This window comes from Camelina sativa, chromosome 3, assembly GCF_030686135.1.
Source record: "Camelina sativa cultivar CO46 ecotype springtype chromosome 3, ASM3068613v1".
In the NCBI taxonomy this organism is placed as follows: domain Eukaryota; kingdom Viridiplantae; phylum Streptophyta; class Magnoliopsida; order Brassicales; family Brassicaceae; genus Camelina; species Camelina sativa.
In genome coordinates, this window is record NC_141882.1 from 11,924,880 (window position 1) to 11,948,593 (window position 23,714).

Genomic DNA, 23,714 nt, shown 5'->3' on the forward strand with positions numbered 1-23,714 from the left:
AATTGACAAGAACTGTTTGGTAAATGTCACACTTAAACACTCAATGCTTTGTAACTTTTCATTGTTTGCTTGTATTGTCACACTTAAACACACATTGTTGGTTGTTGTCATAGTAATACACTTATTGTCTAGTGTTAGGTTATACTCAATGCTTGGTAGTTTTCATTGATTGCTTATTATGTCACATTTAAAAACCAAATACACTTACACCTCACTTCTAGTTATATATTAAGTGTTTAGCTGAACCTAAACACATACATTTCTTCTCCTTTACACACCTAACCAGACAATCAACCCTTCATTATTCTCGATCCTCTTTTAAACTCAACCCAGAAACTTGCCTATGGACCCATTTAGTGAAGCTTTAGGTTTTATGGACCTGTTAAGTAGTCAACAAGAAAGCCACACCTTTGAAACGCATTCGCATGCTGAGGAGGGTCCTGTAGGTGAACAGAAATCAAATGAGCATAGAAGGAAGTGGTCACACACAGAAGATGTGGCCCTCATCGGTGCTTGGTTGAACACTAGCAAGGATCCAATTGTTGTTGTCGATCAAAAATTTAGTACTTGTTGGTCACGAATTGCAACTTATTATGCTTCAAATCCTAAGCTAGTTGGTGTAGAAAAGAGAGAGCCTAGTCATTGTAAGCAAAGGTGGCAAAAGATCAATGAAACAGTCTGCAAGTTAGAAGCTATGAGGCTGCAACAAAGCTGAAATCAAGTGGCCAGAATGAAGATGATGTCATGAAAATGGCTTATGAAAGCTTTTTCAACGATTATAAGGTGAAGTTCACACTTGAGCATGCTTGGAGGGAGATTCGCCATGATCAGAAATGGTGTGGATCCAATTCTGAGAAAGGTAATGGAACATCAAAGAGAAGGAAAGCCAACAATGATCTTCGATCACAGTCATCAAGCTCTGTTCCAGTTACTCATGTAGAGGAGGAAGCTCGGCCTACTGGTATTAAGGCAGCAAAGGCGAAAGGTAAAAGGCTTGTAGACAAGCCAACCTCAGCTCCAAAAGGCTCTTCCCTCATCGAGTTTCAGAGCATGTGGGAGATAAGGCAAAAAGAATTTGCTTGAAAGAGAAACAAAGTATGATTGAAGAGAAGCAAAGCAAACATAAAATGCTTGACCATCTACTTGCTAAAGTTGAGCCTTTGACTGAAATGGAAATCGCTTTGAAGAATAAGATAATTAATGACATGTTGTCAAGTTAGTTTCAGTTTGAGTTTATGTTTGTTGTGTTTGTGTTTGTTGTGATGTGTTTAAGTTATTTACCGAATTTTTGTCAACTCTTGACTGTTAACGATGTGCTTGTATTGTTTCTCTCAATGTTTGCTTATGTTGTTTCAGTTTAACTTGTTTTAATGATATGCAATGGTCAAATGTTTAAGACACAATGTGCTTGTGTTGTGTTTAATATATTTATTGAATGTTTGTTGTGTTGTGTTTAAGATATTTCACCGAATGTTTGCTTGTGTTGTGTTTAAGATATGTCACCGAATGGTATGCAATGGTCTAATGATTGTTATGTCTCCTTCCATTATAGGATTACCGACAAGAAGAAGAAGAAGACAAGAAGCTTGTGGTCATGGACAAGAAGCTTTTGGTCATAGACAACAAGCTTTTGGTCATGGACCTGCATCTTTTTTCTCACGGACAAGAAAGCTTTTGCTAGAGTCACATGTCTTGTTCACGGACCTGCATAGTTGGTCACGAACGAGAGTGTCATGCCTTTGTAACACCACAAGGTCGTCAATATATAAGAGCATCTTCGTAGACACATAAATGTATGCTTATTCGATTTCCAATTTGTACCCAGAATATCAAGCTTTTTCATCTTCCAAAAATACATATTCTTCATCTTCTACAATATTCTTCTCCCAGTTTATCAAGCTCTTCTTCTATTTTTTTTTAAATGGCATCTTCGTCTAATAACAATGAAGAAAAAATGGATGAGTATTTTGATCAAACACTCAACAATTATTTTGATCAAGCATTCCAGAATCGTTTTGATCAAGCAATGAATCCGTTGGAACCCAAGAAGAAGAAACAAGTCCACATTGAAAGAAAACGTGAAGTGGGTCACCAACGCTTATGGGATGACTATTTCCGTGAAGATGCAACATATCCTCCTAAAATCTTTCGTCGCCGTTTTAGAATGAACAAACCCTTGTTCATGCGTATTGTCGAATGACTCTCAACAGAAGTTCCATACTTTGAACAAAGAAGAAATGGTCACGGAAGGTTAGGTCTCTCTGCAATACAAAAGTGTACAGCAGCAATTCGTATGATGACATATGGTTCTGCAGCGGATGCGTTTGACGAATACCTCCGTCTTGCTGAAAGCACCGCTATGTTATGTTTGGAAAAGTTTGTTGAAGGAATAGTTCATTTATTTGGAGATGAGTATCTACACAGACCCACACTAGAAGATCTTCAATGACTACTCAATATTGGAGAGATACGCGGATTTCCCGGGATAATAGAAAGCATAGATTGTATGCACTGGGAGTGGAAGAATTGCCCGACTGCATGGAAATGTCAATATACATGTGGATCTGGAAAGCCAACAATTGTTTTAGAGGTTGTAGCTTCACAAGACCTCTGGATATGGCACGCATTTTTTGGAGCTCCATGTACATTAAACGATATCAATATTCTCGGTCGCTCACCAGTTTTTGATGACATATTATAAGGTGTAGCTCCCAAAGTAAAATACATTGTCAACGGACGACAATATCATATGGCTTACTATCTTACCGATGATATTTATCCAAAATGGGCTACTTTTGTCAAATCAATTTCAATGCCACAAGATCCGAAAGCATCGTTATTTGCTACATACCAAGAAGTTGTACGTAAAGATGTCGAGCGTGCTTTTGGAGTCTTGCAAGCTCGATTTGCCATAGTCAAAAACCCAGCTCTTATGTTGGATAAGGTAAAAATTGGAAAAATAATGAGAGCATGTATCATATTGCACAACATGATTGTAGAAGATGAACGTGATGGGTATACTCAGTATGATGAGGCCACATTTGCACAAGTAGAATCAAACCGAACTTCAGAAGTGGATTTCACGTATTCTACAGACATCCCTTCAAATCTCAGAAATATGATGGGCGATATGATAACCATTCGAAATGAAGTTCATGAGAAGAAAATACATGACCGACTGCAAAAAATTTGGTTGAGCATATATGAGAAAAGTTTGGCACAAATCAATATTAAAATTAATCATTTCGTAATCTATTTTTAATATGATTTTATGTAATGTTTATTTAAAATTTTATTGAATGCAATATTGGTAAGTGTTTTAAAAGTATAGAAGTCTTATGAATTTAAACAAAATACCATAATAATTTACAATAAATATATATATATATATATATTATTTTTTTTAAGAACCTTAAATTCAACAACCTTCAATTGACCCATAAAATATTAAAGTTTTTTAAGAAGTTTTTAATTTTATTTTTTTCCAAAATTAAGAATAAGATATGTTTTAAGATACGATGGAATGCCCTAACAATAAGAACCGGTTTAACATGACGTGTAGCTTATTCTAAAATCTGTCTGTATTTGATGAAATATGTCGTAGAAGTCAACGGTCAATGATACAAACATGGGACTAAAAATCAAACCAAATTTACATCAACCGGAATAAACCGGTTTACAATTTCGGTTTAAATTGGATCGTCTCCTCGGAATTAAAAAAAAATAAATAAATAAATAAATAACCAGATTCGTCGCTGAACTCAGAATTCCGCGAAGAAGAAAGATGGAGAAGAAGGAGGAGAAGAAATCTCAGATTTCGTCAACGGAAGCTGTTCTTCTCGGAGCTCTAGCTCCAGGCGTTAATGTCCGTACACTAATCTCTCTCTCTTCTAATTCTTCGTAAGCCCCCTTTGTGTGGATACTTGCTTGGTTTTTAAACCCTAAGTTTGGATCGTAATTTATGTACAGGGTCCAACATGGAACACTCTGAGATTCGCGTTTCTACTACTGGGTCTTTGTCTAGCTTTCATGCTCTCTGTAGCTTTCACCAGTGGCCAATCAATCTTGCTTGTTCATGTTGGCTTTCTCATTATCATCGCCGCTTCTCTCTTTATCCTTCTCAATTGGTAATGTCAATCTCTTTAACTCAATTCTGTTTTAGGATTAATAATCGATTCGTGTTAGATCTGATTCCTAAACTATCTAATGAGTACATATCAGATAAGGTTGTAGGGTTTTTGTTTTGTGTATATCTGTAGAAAAGATCTCATCTTTGTGTTACTTACTTGATGTCTCTGTTGGCCCGTTTTGTAAGATTCTGAAGGTTTTTTTTTTTTACTTTGATTAAAGATTATGGAAAGAGATGAATGTTACTGAGAGTATGCATCTTGAAGAGTATATAAATTTCACTAGTTGCTTACAGTGCCTTTTGTTCTGTAGGTTTCTTGATCAGACAGGATTAGTACAAGTGGAGACACAAATGCAGGAGCTGAATTTGCTACCTAATGATAAAACCAAATGATCATGCACACACCGGTAGAGGCAGACACGTGTGTAACAGAACAGTTAACAACAGATATACCTAGCAGATAGGAGGATTGGATTTGGTACAAGAAGGAGATCCTGTTTCTATTGTTGTTACATAGTATTTGCGTTCTTATTACTCTTTCCTTGGTAGTCTCTTCTTGTTTTCTTTTCTTTCTTTGGCTTGAGGAAAACAGCAAGGGAACTGAAACAAGAGCTTCACCTTTACTTGCTCGATTCTCCAATAGTACTAGTTCCTCTTTTTTTGGTTTCCTTTATTTGTAACTGCTTCTTGGAAGCTATGCCAGACTAAGTTTATTCCTCCCATGTTAGACGGTGATTATTATCGGATACAGATTGTTTTCAACGTATACTTTTTTTATTTTGTAATGATCTCAAAGGCTAATCTAATTCATTTCTCAAGAAAAAAAAGAACTTGATGGATTCAAAAACTTTTCAAGTTTCCTTTCTTTGTTTGCTTATCTACAACGAATCCTTCTCTTATTATAGGTTTCAGTTCTCTTGAAAAATTGTGCAACAACACAAGGAGACAAAACAATAACTACAGGTTGTCACGACTTGCCAACTTGAGATAGTTTCTTGTTAACTCGCTCACTTGTGCGTCTTTAGTTGTTCATATGTGCAGGAGAAGGTCCTCTTAACCTCTGACTGTTCTCATTCAGCCACTCTTTCTCTCTCAGAAATCTAAGAAACGGTCCGGGATCGTCACTGAAGCCATAAGCATTTGTTGTGTTCTGTTGACCGTTGTAGAGCTTCTCTCCTCTAGATTCATTTTCTTCCATGTAGAGCTGAGGGTAAAACGTTGGGTTTTCAGCAGAGACCGTTGGTTGTTCGTTTGGTGTCCCGTACTTGGCTAATAGACTGATCTTGGAAGACCCATGAGCCAAGAAGTTTCTCAAATTGTTTGTCCCTTGAGCTTGATAGGAATAGGCTGGTCCAAGATTCCGACTTTCTCTGTACCGACGTAACCATTCAGAAGAAGAAATCCCAACAAATGGTGGATTTGTGTATGGCTTCATAACACCGGGTAGTTCCATATATCTTTTCTGGTCATAGAAGCTCTCTGCTTTGTTAGTACTAGCGTCATTATGGAACCAAGAAGCGTCTTCAGGCAGTAATGGAGCAGACGGAGTAGGAGGTGAATAAGAAGACGCAGGATGCTCGGTGCTGCTACTAATAGAGAGACTATCAAACGATGAAACAGGTGCTGTTTCATCAATAGGGCCCAACCCGTTTGGTATACTTAAACCGTGTCGTCCATTCTCTTTGTTCTTGTCAACCACCCACGCGCTCAGCGATGGAGGTCTTCCTGAGATAGTGCCTTCTTCTTGATGCAAATGTTGTGAATCCGTGTCCTTAAGGCCTTGTGTAAAGCTGAAACTTTCAGAGCCAGTATCCTCTGAGCTATGGTTCACAACGAGTGATAAGGTACGTCTTAGGCTTTCATCGGATGTAGTTGTTGGATTTCCTGAACTTGTGCTATCGGAACTGAGTGGCTCTGTTGCAATGCCAGAAGAATAGATTGGAGCAGACTGACACCTTACGAGCGGCTTGAGAAGAATGACTTCTTCCTCTTCTGCAGGCACAGATTTATCATTCTCAGAAGGAATGATTTCAACCGGTCCTATTGTAACACATTTTCTGTTACTACTCTCTCCATTTCCATGAAAGAGCTCTTCTTTGCATTCCAATTCACCTGAAGTTGTGTAGAACTGAGTCCTTTGCTTGTCAAAGAATAGCCACTTTTGATAACCCTTCTTCTGCCTACTTGTGATCTCAATTGCGGCATTAATAATTCGTTGAAGACGAAGCTCCTTCTCTCTATCAAAACTCTCCCGTAGATCCATTTGACGTGAGAAATCCAAAAGTACATGTATGGGAGCCAGAGGAGCCAAAGACTTCAGTTCATGATCTTCCCACAGAGCTACCAACATTTTTGCAGAGCAGTCTTTGCCTTTCACTTCTAACCGGTTCAAGAAATCAACAAGTTTTCCAAAGAAATAAGATATTGCACTCTCGCTCTTCTCATCAAACCTGTATTCTTCTTCGTCTACCTTGTGAAGCAGAAGGGGTAAGAAGTCTAGAAATACAAGTAGAGCAGGTAAGAGAGGGCAAGAATCCAAGGGACTCGTCTTCAAACATCTCTCAACAACTCTCCCCATGACAATGAACACCATAGTTAATGCTAAATTTAGCTTATCTTCCTCTTTTACGTTGTCTGATCCATTAACCTCGGCGAAGTTGTGGAAGATGAAGATGAAAACCACAACAAGTTGGAGAATTTTATAAGGTCCCTTTCTCACTGTGTCCATAAATTGATAAGACTCCAGTATGGCTTCTACATTTCTATCATCTGCTGCCAACGCTGCATCCAGTTCTCTTATAGTTGAGGCAAATGCACAACCGAACTCATCGAACCTGAAACAAACCAGAAAGATTTGGAGAGAAGAACAATTTTGGAGAAACATCAAGAACTTAGAGCTAAAAGATGAGAAAACGTGGTACTTCATTCGATCTTACTTATGATCCAAACATACCTGGATTTGAGGAAAAAGAAGCTAGTTGTTCGAACAACTAGGGGCCATAAATCAATTCCAGCCACTAGTTCTCCTTTCGCTTTTGACAAATCGTTCACAGAAACATTTATCTCTGATGGATTTAAGAAGTTGAACTGTGGATCAGTAGACAGAGACTTCAAAGGAGAAGACCTGTTCTGCAGTAGATAAAACAAGCATTTTGAGCAATGTACGGCAAAGATAACCCAATTGCAGATAAATAGAAAAGTGTCATTGAATCAGTCACCTTCTCAAACAACAAAAGAAGATTGTTCAAAGCACCAGGAAAAGGTTCTTTCACAGCTAAGCTTCTTACACAATGGTACAGAGCCAAAAACTCATCACCAACATATGTCGCCAATACAGCTAGCTACACAAATGTAAGAGAATTACTCAGAAGTGGCAAATAAAACAAAACAGAGTAGTGGAAGAAGAATTAGTTACCTGGTTATGAGGATTCCCACTATCAGGCCAAGACTCTGCAGCTTCAAGATAGTATGCAGCTGCGGTTGACCAATTCGGATGTTCTTGCGTTTTCAGATATTGTTCTTTATACCTTTCAAGATCTCCGAGACAAATATAGAAACGATGGCACAAGAATCTGCTTTTTTGTTCTCCAGATTCTTCAGAGAGTCTTTGGTAATATCCTCTGACTTTGGAAATCAGATTCTGGTAAAACTCAGCTGCTTTTAACAGAAACAACTTGAATGCTTTCATATGCTTGACATGATCATCTGTTTTAAGGCCCTTACGAAACTCATCGATGTGCTTATAGTGGAGTTTCCAGAGACAGAACTCTACTTCTTGAAGCTCTTCGTGCTGTAGATTGCTTTTAAAGATTTGCTCGTAGGTGGAGCCTGCTTTTGCGTATGATTCAGTAACATCGGGATGCAATATACCCTTTGAATGGATTAATGTCCACAGCTGCTTCTCAATGTTATTTACCTGGCAAAAGACATCATTCAATTTGTTTGTTCAATGTTCATATACAGAAACAGTAAAAGAGATGCTGTCAGCAAAAACAAGAAGCTTACCTCTACAAGAAATCTAGGGTTATGTTTCTGATCAGCTGAATTGGCATTACTCTTGGGTAATTTTCCAGTAGAACCTTCCATCCTCTTTGGAATCAGACAAGAGTGGTTCAAAATTTGGAGACAGAGCACAAAAGCAGGCCTGAGAAATATTGAAAAACTAACAAAGATCAAGAATTTAGCATAAACAGTAGAGAAAAAAAGGAAGAAGCTTCAGGACTAGAAGAAACTCATGAGTGCTTGGTCTGCAAGAAAACTATATCATCTAACCTGAACTGGGTAAGCTTAAAGTCAGAAGCTTTGGGTGAAACTAAAGAAACCCAGATGATGAAAAATCTCCAAGAAACAAACAGTAGCTAAATTCAAGAATTAGAAAGAGAAGAACATCAGCTAAGAGAGAGATATCACAATCAAAGAAGCAAAGTAAAGAAAGAGGGGAAGATGAGAATCGGAGGAGAGAGTGAATCTTTTTAGAAGGAAAACGAAAAGACAAAAGGGAGAAGAGGACGGACTTAACCAGAAGAAACTTTGACGTACGGAGGTTAGAAAAGAAGAAGCCAAGCGAAGTGTGTCACATGGAAGAGAGAGAAAGAGAGAGATAGGATTTGGCTTGCTCAGTTGTGAAGCGGACAAAGTAGAAAGGTAGCTGATGATGATGTTGATGAATTGATTATGATGGTGATGATGATGATGAAGGAATTGATATGCAAAGGTGGATACATATCTGATCCATTATTCCACTTCTTCTTCCAAGAGCCCCAACTACTCATTTGTTTCTCCACCAAATAGTTAGATATATTTTTAGTTCATTTTTCTCCTTAAAATTTTCTGGAAGGATTCAGCTAAATGATTCGAAAAAAACAAATAAATTATTTTTTGGTTGAGTACTTTGTTGGAACACAAGTATGTTTAGGGCGTGAATGGTTGTAGCAATTAGGGTGGCAAATCTGTCAGCAGATTAAATCGTTTTTTATTTATCATTCACAAGTTTAGTTCGCAGTGGTGCGGTTCAAAAGATACAGATAAAAAACCACTCCGGACTAACTGTGCACTATTTTGTGTACAAATAAAGTTAGTCAATAGCGATATGGTATCCGCTCTATTATTGGGGCGGACTAAACCGCTGACGAATTTAGCCGCCTCTACCACAGTCACCATTCAAATCCTTAATGTTCATAATACTAGATTTAGAGTTTGAGTTATGGAAAATACAAATTATACCGAGAATTATAGGTAAATTTATAGGAAATGTCTACTGTAATACAAGTAGAACCGTTTATACTATTTTGTTTTTTTTTGTAGTATGAGTAAAAATAATAGGTTGCAAAGTTGAATGTGAAATGTATTTTTTAAATATTGCATTTTCATGAAGTTAAATTTGTTTGTCGTAAAGAATAAAAAAAAATATATGTAAATTATCAAATAATAAAAGATGTTATCAAATTACGTTAGTTTTGTAAAATATACTTGAATTGTATTCTCTGTATAAAATAATGGTGTAATTAATTTCTACGATTTTGCTACCACGTCATTTAAAAAAATGCTCTAGTATTAGACTGTGTAATGCATCTAATCCTACTAATAAAAAAAGGAATTTAGAGGCAACAAAAGTTACCCACGCCACATTTAAATATTCCTTGACGTTTAAGCCAAACCTTCCTTTATACTTAACTTTAGGGATATAGTATATAATTCTATTTTATTTTTCTAAATAAATTTTATCAGCTGATCTGGTCAGCTTTGCTAGAAAAGCATCAAAATATTTTAGAGTGAAATTCTCTCTCAAGGATCACTACAATGTTTGTCTCAAATTTGGATAATGTCCGACTAATGCTAATGCTAGAGAATAATTGGATAACCTGCATTTTTAACTACCAGATAAACTAATTGGGACAAATTCCAATTAACAAATTTTTACACAACTGTCAATTTTGTCTCCAAGGTATATAGTCCTATTTGACTTAAGCATATTATGATTTATGAGCTTTATAGTGAGCTTTCAGCATTTGTCAGACTCGATGATAAAAGATAATTTGTCTGACTAGAATTTGGATACATATATCAGTACGATTCAAAATAATTAATTTCGTCTAATAAATAGTTATAGTCTTAAAAAATAGTTTGTTCGAAGACCCAAAAAAAATTATAATAATAACAAAACGATAGAGATAAAAATCGATAAGTTGTCTTATTCAATTCCATAAATTTGGAAATTTTCTTGTTCGACAAAATAAATATTGAGAATAAGACTGTTTTAAACTCATATACTTGGTATATAATGGTCCAAACAAATTAATTATAGATTGATAGATCATAGATATAGTTGTGTGTGTTTATTGATATACTCACATATAATTTAAGCGATTAAATATGAAAAGATGGTAAAAGTTAAAAAAAATCCACGACATCTTCTTTACCTTGATCTTAATTTTAAATTAAAACTTGTCTAGTTAAGTATTGATATCCCACAAATCACAAGATTAGCTACAATGTTTGTTACTTGACATCACCTCAAAGAGATGACTTGTTATTTTGGTTTATATGTATGTGATGGACCCATGCGTATTAAAAACAAAGACGAACAATGCACGTAATTGAACGGGAAATTTACCAACACAACTTTCTTCATTTTTATCATTTTAAAAGAGAGGAAATATCTTTGATGATTGATGTTGATATATTTGATGATCGATACACTTTTTTTTTTTTTGTCAATCAGTTTTTATATTGATAAAACAACGTTTCATCTACATAAAAGAGAGAGTACGGGTCTGCTTAGCAAGATTATATGCGACCTGATTTTGGTTTCGAGGAATGAAAAAGAAATTACAGAAACTAAAGCAACTAGATAGATTCAGGATATCGTGGAGAATCCTGTGAAGGTCCTTCGATTGGAACTTCAAATTCAGGGCCTTGACTAGCAATTGAGAGTCTGAGGCAAACGATAGGTGTGTGGACATTGCAACTTCCACCGCGGTGAGAGTTGTCAGCGCTTCGGCCATTAGAGGAGAGTGGACATTGTCCACTAGATCTGATCCCTGTTGGAGGATACGGTCAGTCCGATCCTTGAAGGCCCATCCAAGTCCTGTTTTAGACTCTGCAGTCCAAAAGGCATCTGTAAAACAGGTAATTAGGTTATTGATGTGATGGGTCTGACCTAGGGGAGGAGCGGTCTTGGTTAGGGTGTGTTGATTAGTTTTCCCGGATTGGACTTGTTGCCATTCTTTTGCCCTGGTTATAGCTAGGTGGAGAGCATCTTCCACTAGGATCTGTTCCTTGTCAAATAAGAGCTTATTGCGAGTCGTCCATAAAACCCATAGGATCCATGGGGCTAGGGGTCCATTGCCAATACCCGTGGGAGGTAGGCAAATTAACTGGTTTACTACCTTGATACCTTCAGCCGCAGATGTCATCACTTGGGCTGAGAAACTATTACTGAAAGGGGCCAAATCCCAGAGTTTTGTCGCAAAGGGGCAAGTGAAGAATAAATGGAGCTCAGATTCAGTCTCTTGGCAATGGGGGCAACTAGCATTTTCCGAAATGTTGCGATGAGTAAGGTTACTTCCCACAGGGATGGCTTGTTGAACTATTTTCCACATCAAGAGTTTTATTTTCTGTGATGTCTTGATACTCCAGATATTCCGTTGCCAGTTGAAAGGGTCTAGGTTTACGCGGAGAGCACTTTTTGATAAGGTCGATATTCCAAGTGGTTGTGCCTGGTAATAGGAGGTCAGCGACTGTCCACAAGTGTGATTCCTCATATGGAGGTCCCATTGGGATTGAGGGAGTGTCAAGAGATAGCCATGGGCTCTTCCACAGGGGTATTGATCTACCTGAGCCGATGAGGTAACCCACATGAGGTTTTAGTAGATCTCGACCAATGCAAATACCCCTCCAGCCGTGTGATGCTGAGTTTGGTACTACACTGTCCAAAAAGCTTGATTGACTACAGTATTTACCGAGTAGGACCCTTGCTAGTAGCCAGTTAGGGACTGTGAGGATCTGCCAGCTTACTTTAGCTAGGAGAGCATCGTTAAAAGCTGTGATGTCTCTGAAACCCAAACCCCCCAATCTGAACGGTTTCGTCATCCTCTTCCAGGAGATCCATCACATCTTTTTCTTCTCTGTGTTATGGTCCCACCAAAAGCGAGTTAAAGCATATTGAATTCTTTTGCAGAGATTATTTGGCAGTTTAAAGTACGACATGGAGTATGTGGGCATAGCTGCTAAAACCGATTTCAACATGACCAATTTTCCCGCAGATGAGAGGAACCTGGAAGACCAGTTTAAAGCTTTCTGCTTTATCTTATCCACTATCATACTGAAGAAGTCCTTTTTCTTGCGACCAAATAGCTCAGGCAGTCCCAGGTACTTTCCTTGCCCTCCTTCTTTTTGTATCCCTAGGATTCTCTTTGCTATTTCTTTAGATGCTTCTGGAGTCTTAGCCGCAAAGGTGATTGAGGATTTTGTTTGGTTGATTTGTTGACCAGAAGCTTGCTCAAAGATGTGTAGGATACTTTTCAGTTTTGAGCAACTCTGAGGATCGGATAGGCAGAAAAACATCGTGTCATCAGCAAACAAGATATGATTGACTCTAGGGCTGCCTGACGCTACTCTTAGGCCAAGCAAATTGCCTCCGACTTGTGCTTTGGAACATAGACCAGATAATACCTCACTGCAGATTATGAAAAGGTATGGGGAGAGAGGGTCCCCTTGTCGGATACCTCTCTCAGGGATAACTAATCCACATGCCTGTCCATTCAGTAGATAGGAGTACTCTACTGTATTGATGCATTGCATGATCCATTGGATCCAGGTTTGGTGGAAGCCCATTCTCACCATGACCTCTTTAATAAAGCTCCACTCAAGTCGATCATAGGCCTTGCTCATATCGGTATTAATGGCCATAAAGCATCTCTTCTTTGCTTTAGAGGTTTTCAGGTAGTGTAAAGCTTCGTGTGTGATCAACACATTATCAGCTATGGCTCGCTGCGGGACGAAAGCAGATTGATTCTCCGATATGTAAAAGTGTCAAATGGGTTGTAGCCTTTTTGCGAGGATCTTAGAGATTACTTTGTAGTACACAGAGCAGAGGGCTATTGGTCTATAATCTGAGACTTTCTTTGGGTTTATGATCTTAGGAATAAGTCTAACATGTGTGGTGTTTATTTTCAGGGGTTAGGAGCCAGAGGTGAAGAAAGCTTGAATTTATGATGTGATCTGAGGTCCCACTATATCCCAGTTTCCTTGGAAAAAGCTTGCTGAGAAGCCATTAGGGCCTGGTGCTTTGTCTGCATGTATGGAGAAGCATGCATTTTTCACTTCGATAGTTGAGGGCAGGGCAGTGAGCTTGTTGTTCATTTCATCAGTAATACAAGGGGAAATTCCTGCTTCTATAACCGCACGTCTTGTACCAGGTTCTGATTTAAACATATTCTGAAAATAATTGGAAATAGTGTCAGATATCTCCTTTTCCTCATATACTGGTATACCATCAGGTCCTTCGATAACAGAGATATTGTTCATTGCATTGCGAGATTTTTTTGTTGCATGGAAAAATCCGGTGTTTTTATCTCCAAGTGTCAGCCACAGGTTGCGGCTTCTTTGCTTCCAAAAGGCTTCCTCCTTTTGATAAGCAGATATAAGCTCCTTGTTTAAACAATCAATGGTTTCCTGTGGTGCCGTGTCATCAGACATGGCTTCCTCCAACTTGTCACGAAGATTGAGAATTTCCTTTTGGGTATTCAAAAGTTGATGTTTACTCCATTTTATGATATAGTTTCTGCAGGATCTAGGGCGGGAGTCAACACATTGGTGGGGGGAAGCGTTCCAGGCCTCAAACACTAGCTTTTTGACTTCTGGGTTCTCTCGTAATCTCCTATCAAACCTGAACAAGCCAAGTTGTTTTTTCTTTTTTGGATCAAAAGAGGTGACTAGTGGTCTGTGATCGGATCCTTCAAAACGGAGATACTCGCTTCTTCCAGAAGGATAGGCTAGGATCCTTTCACTCTTAGCCATGGCTCTATCTAACCTGCATCTGACTAAGTGTGTATGTCTCTTACCTCACCAGGATAGACTGTTTCCAGAATGCTTGAGGTCATAAAATTCATGATGGAGCTTTCTGGACGTTGTGGTCCTCCCACCTTTTCTGATTGGTGAACAATGTCATTAAAATCTCCAATGATAATCCAGGGAAAAGATCTTTCGTTTGAGTACTCTTGGAGGTGATTCCAAGCTTCCACTCTTTTTGACCTATTAGGTTCTCCGTATAAAAAGGTAGCAAAAAACGACTTTCCTTTGGCTTTAATATTGTATCAATATAGTGAGGGCATAAATGGAGGATTTCAACTTCAGTGTTCTGTTTCCAGAAAAATGCTAACCCACCAGCCCCATGTGAGGCAGGTGGTACTAGGTGATTGAAAGGGTAGTCTAGCCACTGTAGAGGCTGAAGTACCGATTCATTTGTATTTTTTGTCTCCATGAGGAATAGGAGGTTTGGGAAGATACTCTTTCGTATCTCCCTGATCCGCTGGATTGTCATGAGTTTCCCCAACCCACAACAATTCCAGCTCACCATCCTTAAGGAAGAGGGGTTGGGGGATTCTGAAAATTCGTTCTCTTCTTCTTCATTGCAAGGATTAAGGAAATAGTTGGTGGACCTGATGAGGACGGTTGCTGTGGAGACAAGCGAGGTAAATTATCAGTCAAGTGGTGGTCCGGGTGTGAAGTTTGAGGTCTAGCACCTCGATCTTTCCTTTTTGGGGAAGCTTTTGATTGTTTCCTCTGATTTGGTATGGATGGGCCTGCTTTTTCCGAACCTTTATTCCCAGTTGGCTTTCGAGGTGAACCTTGTGTAAGGTTCCATTTTTGTGTTCTTGCTCCTAAGAGTTTCTGTGTTGGTTTTGCAGCAGGGGGCGTCCTCTCCCACGTTTGCTTGGTCCCCCCGTATCTTTTCCTCGACTCTTTTAAACAGAGTTTGTTTGTACCGTGGGAGGGAGAGCATGTTCGTTTGTCATCTAAGCCAAACCGTGATTTGTAGCTTGAGTACTTTGGAAGGCAATGATAGAGTCAGCGGTTGTTTCCATGAGGTTGTCAGTGTCGCTTTGCAATACTCTCATTTTTCGAGCAGCGCTTTCAGAGGGATCCGGGCAGGATATGTATTGTATGGTAACCTCTCGAAGTTCTTCAAGAATTTGGTCTCTATGTTGGATTCCTTCAATAGGGGGTGGGCCAACTGGTGATTGATAGGGTGGTTGTCTGTCTGTCCTTGGTGGTGGGGTGGTGGGATCCGGGCTAATCACTTCACGCTCCAATAGTGGTCGTCTTGTTCTGGAGGATACAGAGGGGTCTCCCTGTATATTTGCAGTTGAGGATGATTTTTCTCTCCATTGGAGGCTGCGGGCAGGGCGTACAGGGTGGTGAGGGAGACCCGATCCTCTGTGACCCTGTGCAGAGGTTTCCAAAGCGTAAGGTGGGGATCGTCGGGTTTTAGACTTTTGCCTGACTTCCTCGAAATCTTTTTGTTTGAAAGGGTAGGATCTAGTCTCCGAGAAAGATTTGTCTTCACCTCTAAGGTTGACAAAAGACCTTTTTCTGGGATTTGGGTTTGTATCAGGTAAGTAACTCATTTCTGTGCTCCGGTTCTGATTCTTGGGGGGTAAGAAATTATCTTGGGGGTGTAGTAGTTTCTAGACACAGAGTGTTGAGCTGGAGGGATAGATAGGAGGTTACGTGGTGGAGGTAAAGGTTCTTCATTTACTTTGAGGCCATGGCACTTGCTTCTTTCGTGTGATAGTCTTAGGCAATGAGAACAATAGTTTTTTTAGGTTTTTGTATTCAAGGTTAACTACAACCTCATTACCATCAGCGAACTCAACGATTGTCTCCTTTGTAATAGGTTCAAGACCATTAATGAGGACTTTCAGGTGGATAGTAGATGAGGAGATTTCCCAGTCCAGAATTTCCCCCAGCACCTCACCAATAGATTGGAGCATTTCAAGTTTCCAGAAGTGTTTAGGCAGCCCTTGGATTTCGATCCAGAAAGGAATCATAGCAGGGAAAGTGGATGAAATAATTGGTTCCCATTTCTGAAGAATAAGCATCCATTGATCAAAATGGTAAAGTCTGTTAGCCAGAACTTGGTGTAAGTCCTCCTCTCTTTCAAATTTGAATTAAAAGCAACCCTGTCCGAGATTTGACCCTGAGACTTTACCTCGCAGGTTCCATCTGTTGATAAAGAAAGGGAAAAGAGCCCACATGCGCTAGATGGAGGGGTTTGTCAAACGTCCGATGAGGGTTAAGGCATTTTCCTGTATGAGATCTGAAGTATCTATTTCTGGGACTTTCACCCGTTTACGTGGTGGAGGGGAGAAACCTCTAACAGGTTCTTTACCCTTTTGATGGTAAGGGATACGAGTTGATATGGTGGAGGTATAATAAGTAGGACAGCAGTTAAGGGTTTGGGTTGGGAGGCAAGGGAGGCAAGAAAACAGTTGTTGCAAATACTTTTGGACTTAAAAAGGTTGTGGGAGTAAATGCAAGAGGAGGGAAACAGAGTTTGAGAGTAGAGTATCGATCAAATGAGGAGTAAGTGCACGAGCAAGGTTCGTTGGTTGAGAGATGAGAGTTTCATCAATGGGGAGATCTGTGGAGATGCTGGTGTGAGCAGGGAAGAAACCAACGGATAAAGCAGCTCGAGAGTTGCTATTGGTAGAGAGTAGTAGGTGAGATCTGGAGAAAAATCATCCTCCTTCACCTAGGTTTTGGTGCCTGGGAGAATTTGAAAAGTATACGGACACTAGACTATTGAATACGATGATCGATACACATGCGTTACTTTTTAGTGACTTTTTTTTTTTTTTGTGACTTTCTTTTTTTTCTATAAACAAAATACTAATGTTAGAAATGATGTCGATGGTGTTTATGTGTGACTACGAAGTAATCAGCCTTGGAAACTATCAAAGAGACATTTGAAAATATTCCCAATTCTTCATCTTGCACAAATGTCTTTATTATCAAAGATCATACTTTACGGCAGTTGGGAATAGAATTCGCGATTTGTGTATCTTGTCTACTGCATTTAGTAAATAGACTGGGACGATAACTACGAGAAATAGTGTTTTTGGTATTGACTTTTTCTAAATATTTAGTTATATAAATAATTGTGTGGTTTGATTAACTTCTTAATGACAATAGACATAGTAACCAATGAAACGCGGGCAACGCACGTTGTAGTAGTTGTTCGCTACGTGATTTGACCCATTTCTATGACATGCATCTCTTGATTTTCTTGTCATTGTTATCATTATGAAAAAAAAATATTTTGAGAAACATAATTGACCGACATTTGCACTCTTTTACCAACTCTAGCACTACTCGTCTTTGCTCTTCCTGGCATTTTAATTTATGGAAAACTATATCTATACCACGTCGCAATATTGCATTGTAACTTGTAAGTTTGTAACTACATTCATAGTGGAATTTTGTATATATAAATGGACGTTTGACTGAGATTTTTTTTGTTTTTTTTTAAATGTCTTGAAAATTCTAATTTAAAACTAACTGATAATAAATAGATTATATATATATATATATATATATTGGTCTAAAAATTTGACAGACGGTCGATTATTGCCCGGCTTGGTACATATCTAATATGAGATTAAAAATGTGGCAAGGATCCAAGGAATCTGAAATATGTGCTAATTACTAATGATATCCAATGAGAATATGATCAAAAACAAAAATGAGATATATGAGAATAGAGTTGACGAAATATCTATATAGAATATGCAGAAAAACTGACGCATAGTTTATGAAATTACGGGGAAGAAATTCCAAAATATTATTATGATTCCTATACATTCTCTTATAGGAAACCAAAATCCAATAAATCACCATTCACTCTTAAACTTGTTTTGAAATTGGTTACAAAACTGATAATAGAATTACATGCTAAAGTTGAGCATTCGATTAATACTTTTAGAAGGAAAAAAAAAAAGAGAAGCTAGCCGAATAAAAAGCAGAGCCAGAAATAACTTAGAACAAATATAGATCTAACCACCGAACGGAAAAAATGGAGAAAAATAGTCCTAAAAAAGAGGTTAAAACCCCCAATTTCAAAGTAACAGAATTAACGACCACAAAATAATAACAAGCAAAAATCTCAAATTCTGTCTTAACCTTTTTTTACCACCCAACAAAACCAATCTCTCATTTGTTCTTCTGCACAATCTCACATACTTCTATTTCTCCCTCTCCTTGTCACAAGGAAAGGGCGTAGAAGAAACCAAAAACCTAAACAAAAGGGTAATAATTAATAACTCATTGTAAAAAAACCAAAAACAAAACAAAACAAAAAAATGGGTATCAAAATGTTACTTGTCTTCGGCCTCTTGATCTTAGCTATGGTAGCTAAATCCGTCAATGCCACCTATCCACTGACTAAATCATGCATCAACGGGCAAGGTTGCATCGGAGAGGACGATGAGCTCGAATCTCTAATGGATTCAGAGACAAACCGACGTCAACTCGCAAGAGGACGTCGTTACATTGGCTATGATGCTCTCAAAAAGAACAATGTGCCTTGCAGTAGACGTGGCCGATCTTACTACGATTGCAAGAAGAGAAGAAGGAATAATCCTTATAGGCGTGGATGCAGTGCCATCACGCATTGCTATAGGTACGCGCGCTAAAATGATAGAGAGAGGAAGGTTTGATTCATCAACGTACGTACGTTCGATCTTCTTTCTTCATTCTTGATCGTTAAATCTTAATTTCCCCTCCTTAATTTCCACCTTTTTCATATATCTTTTTTTTTCCATTCTTTCTTAACGTATCCAATATGTTATACGTATGATCTTATATTCTCTTTTTGTTATTTTTTTTCCTTTTATTTATTTGATCATCATCATGATGCATATAAGCTTTTGAATCATTGGTATATCGCTTCTTTTCCTTTGTTGTTGTTCTTTTAATTCGTTTCGTTCATATAATAAGTTCCGTTTTTCTATTATATTACATCATGAATGTTTTAGTATCTTACATTTGTTTTAAGACGACGGAGCCAAATTGGACATAGTTTTCCTTTCTATATCTTCTTTTCTATTTTATTTATATCGAAACAAACACGACACATCAAGCTTCGGTAACTTGTTGAGATTGTTAATGATCATGGAATCAACCGATCGAACTAAAATATTGAATGCATTCTTATTTTATCAACAAAAGGTTCGCAAATAACCTTGGCTAATTGAGAAATCATTTGAAGTTTCTTTGCTTCAGTTTCTAAGATTGAGGGTAACATTTTGGGATATATCCACATGAAACTATGACTTTGAGATGATGATCATGGTTCACATCACATCGTTTTTTCAAGCCAGTTACCGAATGTTCAAGCCAGAAGTTCCATTCACGTTGACGTTGGGAGGGGTCTACGTGGCTACATGGTTTGGACCTCGTCTTAGCCTCTTAGGGCTTACGGCGATGTACGGACCAAGAGACCAGAACCTCGTAATCATTAAGAAAAAGTGATATATAACAAAATATATACAGTATCGAAGAAAAAAATGAAAATGTAATGGCTAGATATAAGTGTTTTGGGGTCTCAAAGCAAACTTGTTTTTGGATTGGAAAAGCCCATGTCCGAGCCCAAATAAAGCGGGCACCTTAATGCCGTCACCGTAGGAAAAGTGTTTTTGGGTTCAATTTATGATTTTAAATCAAACTTAATTCAACTTCGTAGTTATAAACAAATCGAAGAGTTTCATTACTAATTAAGATCCGTTTTTAATGTTTTTAATTGGAACTGCAGAACTGATATGAAAATGAAAAAAAAAAAATTATAAAGTTTAGATATGTGTTTTATACATACAAATTGGATAGATTTTGTTAGTGAATTGGTCAAAGTAGAAAATAGAAATTATATTTTATATATGAAAACAAAACAAAAAAACTTAATAGAGATGAGAGTATATATTAACCGGTCGTAATCAAAACAGCTTCAAGTTCATGGGGGCAATAAAAGAGCCCTAAGAAAACGTATAATGTTCTATGCTTAGGCCCATCCTGTGCTCTGACTCAGTTTAGCTAACTGTTAAAAAAATTTGTTTGTTTGTTTGTCTGAGGAAATGTTTGGTAGTTTCGTGGTCACAAGACCCACCTGCACTACTACTTCGTTCAGCACTGTATGGTCTTTTTCCAAATTTCATTAAAATTAAGAAAAGAAAATAGAGAGCCAAGGAAGACTTTGAAGTGAGATGAGAACCTAACTTTGAAAACATTATTGCTATTCACACCAGTACACCACAACTCCATTACTTTTTTTTTACTTTTCTATTATTGCTCTATAGTAGTTTTTATATAAATACACTAGTGAACGAGATTTTTTACAAACGAGCTTTTTTTATAAAAAAAACGTTTTTCTAGTTTTTTCTCTCTTTTTTTTGGGTTTGGAATATATATATATATATATATATATGTTTTTTTATCAACGGTTTGGAATATATTCTTTGTTGTAAAAGAAGAAACCATCTAAATCGTGAAATATACTCTGTAATTTAAGGAATTTAGGTATATAACATCATCAAAAATCCGGATTGGATTCTAGTGGATAAGATTTGCCAATACAAGAATTAGATTGGATTCTATAGTGGGTAAGATTAACCAATAAACGAATATAACAGTTAAAATATTTTTACAAATGAGTGAAAGAAAAAAAAAAAATCTTTTATACTTTTAAAAAAGAAATAAAAAATGAGTCAACCGCAATCGTTATCATAGCACCACCAATAGTGGAAATGGACCACACAAGTTCAACTCTCTTCACATGAGAATTTTAAATATATTCTGGAGAGAGATGAAAAGATAATAATAGATCCGGTCCACCATGAGAAGATTGAGTCAAGTTTAATTTTAAAATTTTTAATTTAGTCATGAAAGACCATTTAATGACAAAAAAATATTAATTATTAAACAATTAAGCATTAATCGTTTCCGTAGACCACGTCCCTTTTGTGCAACCAATTGAAGAAGCACCTAACTAATATTTTTGAAAGTTTCTCTAAACAAAAACTTTGACCAAAAGAAATATTCAAAACTTTAGATTTATAAAGAAATGAGATGGGGCCATTTTGCTTGTAATTGCCCATTACCCTCAATTCCACATATGCCACTAAAGTTCGCCTTTCAACTAAAACATTCACCGTGATTTTTGACCTCAAGATATATTATTTATTTAGACCCGTAAGTGACCACAACTAAAGATTGTACTCTAAATGAATCCAAACAACAATATTGTTATTGCTGCTATTCATTAGGCTAAAAATATAGGTAAAAGGGGTCAAAATCTCAAAACAAAACCCTATCTATCATAAAAATCATGGATATATATGTATATATATAGTCAAAAGATTCCTTACCTCTCTTAATTAATACTCTCTCTTTAGACAGCTAAGCCCCACTTCCTTCCATCCAATTTCCTCTTTCTTTCTTTCTATTTTCAATTTGTATAAAGTATGAAAAAGAAGATATAAAATATGGTGTGCCCTGTTATTTACGAAAAAACTCCTTTTTCCCTTTCATCAATACTTAGCAAAAGAAGGTTGGACCAATTTGGTTTCTCTCTTAAGTCTAAGAGAACAATGTAGGGAAGCAACAAATTGTGTGTGCTCGCTTATATACAATTATTACTATAAGATCATTTCAGTCAAATTGCACAACTAATAACTGGATTCAATAAGAGTGAAAAAAAAAATATATATATATACTAATCTGATATTTGTTTTCGTATTCAATTCAATCAAACACATCACAATAGTTATTGAAGCCAAAGCCAAATAAGAGCATATATCAAAAGCACCATATATAGATAGAGAGAAGAGAGATTAATACAATTGAAAGGGCTATGATTTTTTTTTTTTTGAAAATTGAGCAAACATCTCAACATTACAAATTTTGTATAATTATAATAATAATTCTCATCAGGATTCATTCATTCATCTCAAATTCCCAATTATAATAGTATATAGTTTAAAAGAAGATCACAAAAGGATGATTTATAAAAAGAAAAGAATAAAAATTAGGGTTCTTCAAGAAGTAGAAGAAGCTGATGAAGAAGAACCTGAGACACGAGGTGAAGTAACAGGGAAAAGAGGAAGAAGGCGAGGCTCTGGATCCATCGGAGTAGTAGCCGGAGACGGATGCAAGTAAAAGCCTTTCTCTTTAATGGCTTTCTCTTCGGGGCTCTGGTTCGATGACCCGGATCGATCGAACGGGTCGGGTATAAGAGGAGTGACAGGGCTGAGGACGAGAGATGGGAAATCGAGGATGCTCGGGGAGAGGATCTCGTGTTTCCGTGGGGAGAAAGCTGAGTTAACCGGGTTAAAAACCGGGTTTAAAGGATTGATTTTGAGGTTCTTCATTGAATTACGACGCTCGTAGAGACGAAACCCTGAAGAGGAAGAAGACTGTTTCTTGTTTGGTACGGCTTTGATCGGAGGGATTGAGAAAGAGGAGGAAGAGGAAGGAGTGGATCTTGTTGTTGTTGTTGTTGTTGGGTCGGGCTGATGATGATGATGGGTGGTCGGGTTTGGTTTAAGGGAAGAACCGTGTTTGGTGGGTCTGTCGGAGGATCCGGTTAGCATCTGAACGACTTGTTTGAAGGATGAAGTGTCTGCTTGAACGAATGTTGTCGGGTACGGGTTTCCGGATTCGGATCTTGTTGTTGTTGTAACGTGTCGGGTTGGAGTTGTGGGTGGTTTGTTACTCTCACTGCTACTGCTCATACTACAGCTGTTGTTGTTGTTGTGGCATCTCGGCGATGGAATCAGATTCGTCGCTTCTCTGTATCTCGGCGAATTCTCCATTTGTGTATGTTAAGAGAGAGAGAGAGAGAGAGAGAGAGAGAGAGAGAGAGAGAGAGAGAGAGAGATAAAAATTGTGTTTTTGGAGTTTGAAGCTTTTTTGTTTTGTTTTTGTGTTTTTTGGTTCGGTAAGAAAATGTTTTCGGTGGGCGCTATTGGCTCTTTTTAGTCTCTCTTTCTATATTTCTTTAAGTCTTCGCTCACGCGTTGACTTAAGGATTGTTGTGCACGCGCCGTCGCCAAAAGAAGGGAAGTGTGATTTTTTTTGCTATTCTTGTTTGTTTGCGTAATAGACTCATTTTGGTTATATAGTCTTTTTGGCAATAAATGATACTCCCTTTTCTCGTAAAAGATTGATGTTTATAATATTTAATAAAAATAATGATTATTGCGTTTAAATATATATTTTTCTTTGACTAAAAAGATGTTATTTAATTTTAAATCAATAATAATTCAAAATTTTAAATATTTTTAATGAATATTTTTTAAAATTACAAAACATCAATTTTTGTGAGACAAAAAAAGTACTCTCTTTGTCTCATGAAGATTGAAGTTTTAGAGCATTTTCTTTGTCCCACAAAGATTGATGTTTTGAATATTTTTAATAAATTTTTGGACAAAGAAATTAATAATTAATGATATTGTAGAACGTGTATGGAGTGTACTTTTGGACAAAGAAACTAAAACGACCGTATTTCACTAAACATCACTATTTATTTTTG

The 23,714-nt window shown here is 37.3% G+C and overlaps 6 protein-coding genes, 1 long non-coding RNA gene and 2 pseudogenes across 11 annotated transcripts; 5 read left to right on the forward strand and 4 right to left on the reverse strand.

The window, feature by feature from the left end:
- The first annotated feature begins 186 nt into the window (after positions 1 to 186).
- LOC147946818 (glutathione S-transferase T3-like) lies at positions 187 to 1,220 on the forward strand (annotated as a pseudogene).
- Positions 1,221 to 1,921: 701 nt separating this feature from the next.
- On the forward strand, positions 1,922 to 2,701 carry LOC147946819 (uncharacterized; annotated as a pseudogene).
- A 1,014-nt stretch (positions 2,702 to 3,715) lies between these two features.
- LOC104776880 (uncharacterized) lies at positions 3,716 to 4,895 on the forward strand. The gene is made up of 3 exons (XM_010501032.3): positions 3,716 to 3,865; positions 3,970 to 4,127; positions 4,441 to 4,895. The coding sequence occupies exons 1-3, from the start codon at positions 3,785 to 3,787 to the stop codon at positions 4,520 to 4,522; spliced, it is 321 nt and encodes a 106-aa protein (XP_010499334.1). The 5' UTR covers positions 3,716 to 3,784; the 3' UTR covers positions 4,523 to 4,895.
- A 71-nt stretch (positions 4,896 to 4,966) lies between these two features.
- LOC104776881 (nonsense-mediated mRNA decay factor SMG7-like) lies at positions 4,967 to 8,965 on the reverse strand. 5 transcript variants are annotated; one of them, XM_010501034.3, is made up of 7 exons: positions 8,644 to 8,965; positions 8,402 to 8,487; positions 8,135 to 8,273; positions 7,545 to 8,045; positions 7,348 to 7,470; positions 7,083 to 7,258; positions 4,967 to 6,963 (listed from the first exon to the last, which is right to left on the reverse strand). In XM_010501034.3, the coding sequence occupies exons 3-7, from the start codon at positions 8,213 to 8,215 to the stop codon at positions 5,151 to 5,153; spliced, it is 2,694 nt and encodes an 897-aa protein (XP_010499336.1). In that variant the 5' UTR covers positions 8,216 to 8,273; positions 8,402 to 8,487; positions 8,644 to 8,965; the 3' UTR covers positions 4,967 to 5,150. The 5 variants fall into 5 exon arrangements, with proteins under 5 accessions (XP_010499336.1, XP_010499339.1, XP_087359447.1 ...); XM_010501037.2 differs by having other exon boundaries at positions 8,135 to 8,291; positions 8,644 to 8,899; XM_087503321.1 differs by having other exon boundaries at positions 7,083 to 7,253; positions 8,644 to 8,891.
- A 1,913-nt stretch (positions 8,966 to 10,878) lies between these two features.
- Positions 10,879 to 12,220, reverse strand: LOC147946820 (uncharacterized). The gene is made up of 2 exons (XM_087507264.1): positions 11,803 to 12,220; positions 10,879 to 11,717 (listed from the first exon to the last, which is right to left on the reverse strand). Exons 1-2 carry the CDS (start codon positions 12,218 to 12,220, stop codon positions 10,879 to 10,881), a joined length of 1,257 nt encoding a protein of 418 aa, XP_087363390.1.
- Positions 12,221 to 13,339: 1,119 nt separating this feature from the next.
- LOC147946821 (uncharacterized) lies at positions 13,340 to 14,149 on the reverse strand. Its single transcript, XM_087507265.1, has one exon. It carries the CDS (start codon positions 14,147 to 14,149, stop codon positions 13,340 to 13,342), a length of 810 nt encoding a protein of 269 aa, XP_087363391.1.
- Positions 14,150 to 15,471: 1,322 nt separating this feature from the next.
- LOC147946822 (uncharacterized) lies at positions 15,472 to 17,109 on the forward strand. The gene is made up of 3 exons (XR_015586912.1): positions 15,472 to 15,746; positions 16,029 to 16,274; positions 16,351 to 17,109. It is a non-coding gene; the product is annotated as an uncharacterized LOC147946822 (long non-coding RNA).
- A 1,177-nt stretch (positions 17,110 to 18,286) lies between these two features.
- Positions 18,287 to 19,145, forward strand: LOC104776882 (protein RALF-like 4). The gene has a single exon (XM_010501039.3). The coding sequence runs from the start codon at positions 18,493 to 18,495 to the stop codon at positions 18,823 to 18,825; it is 333 nt and encodes a 110-aa protein (XP_010499341.1). The 5' UTR covers positions 18,287 to 18,492; the 3' UTR covers positions 18,826 to 19,145.
- Positions 19,146 to 22,092: 2,947 nt separating this feature from the next.
- LOC104776883 (VQ motif-containing protein 4-like) lies at positions 22,093 to 23,337 on the reverse strand. Its single transcript, XM_010501040.3, has one exon. It carries the CDS (start codon positions 22,993 to 22,995, stop codon positions 22,219 to 22,221), a length of 777 nt encoding a protein of 258 aa, XP_010499342.1. The 5' UTR covers positions 22,996 to 23,337; the 3' UTR covers positions 22,093 to 22,218.
- Between the last annotated feature and the right edge of the window lie 377 nt (positions 23,338 to 23,714).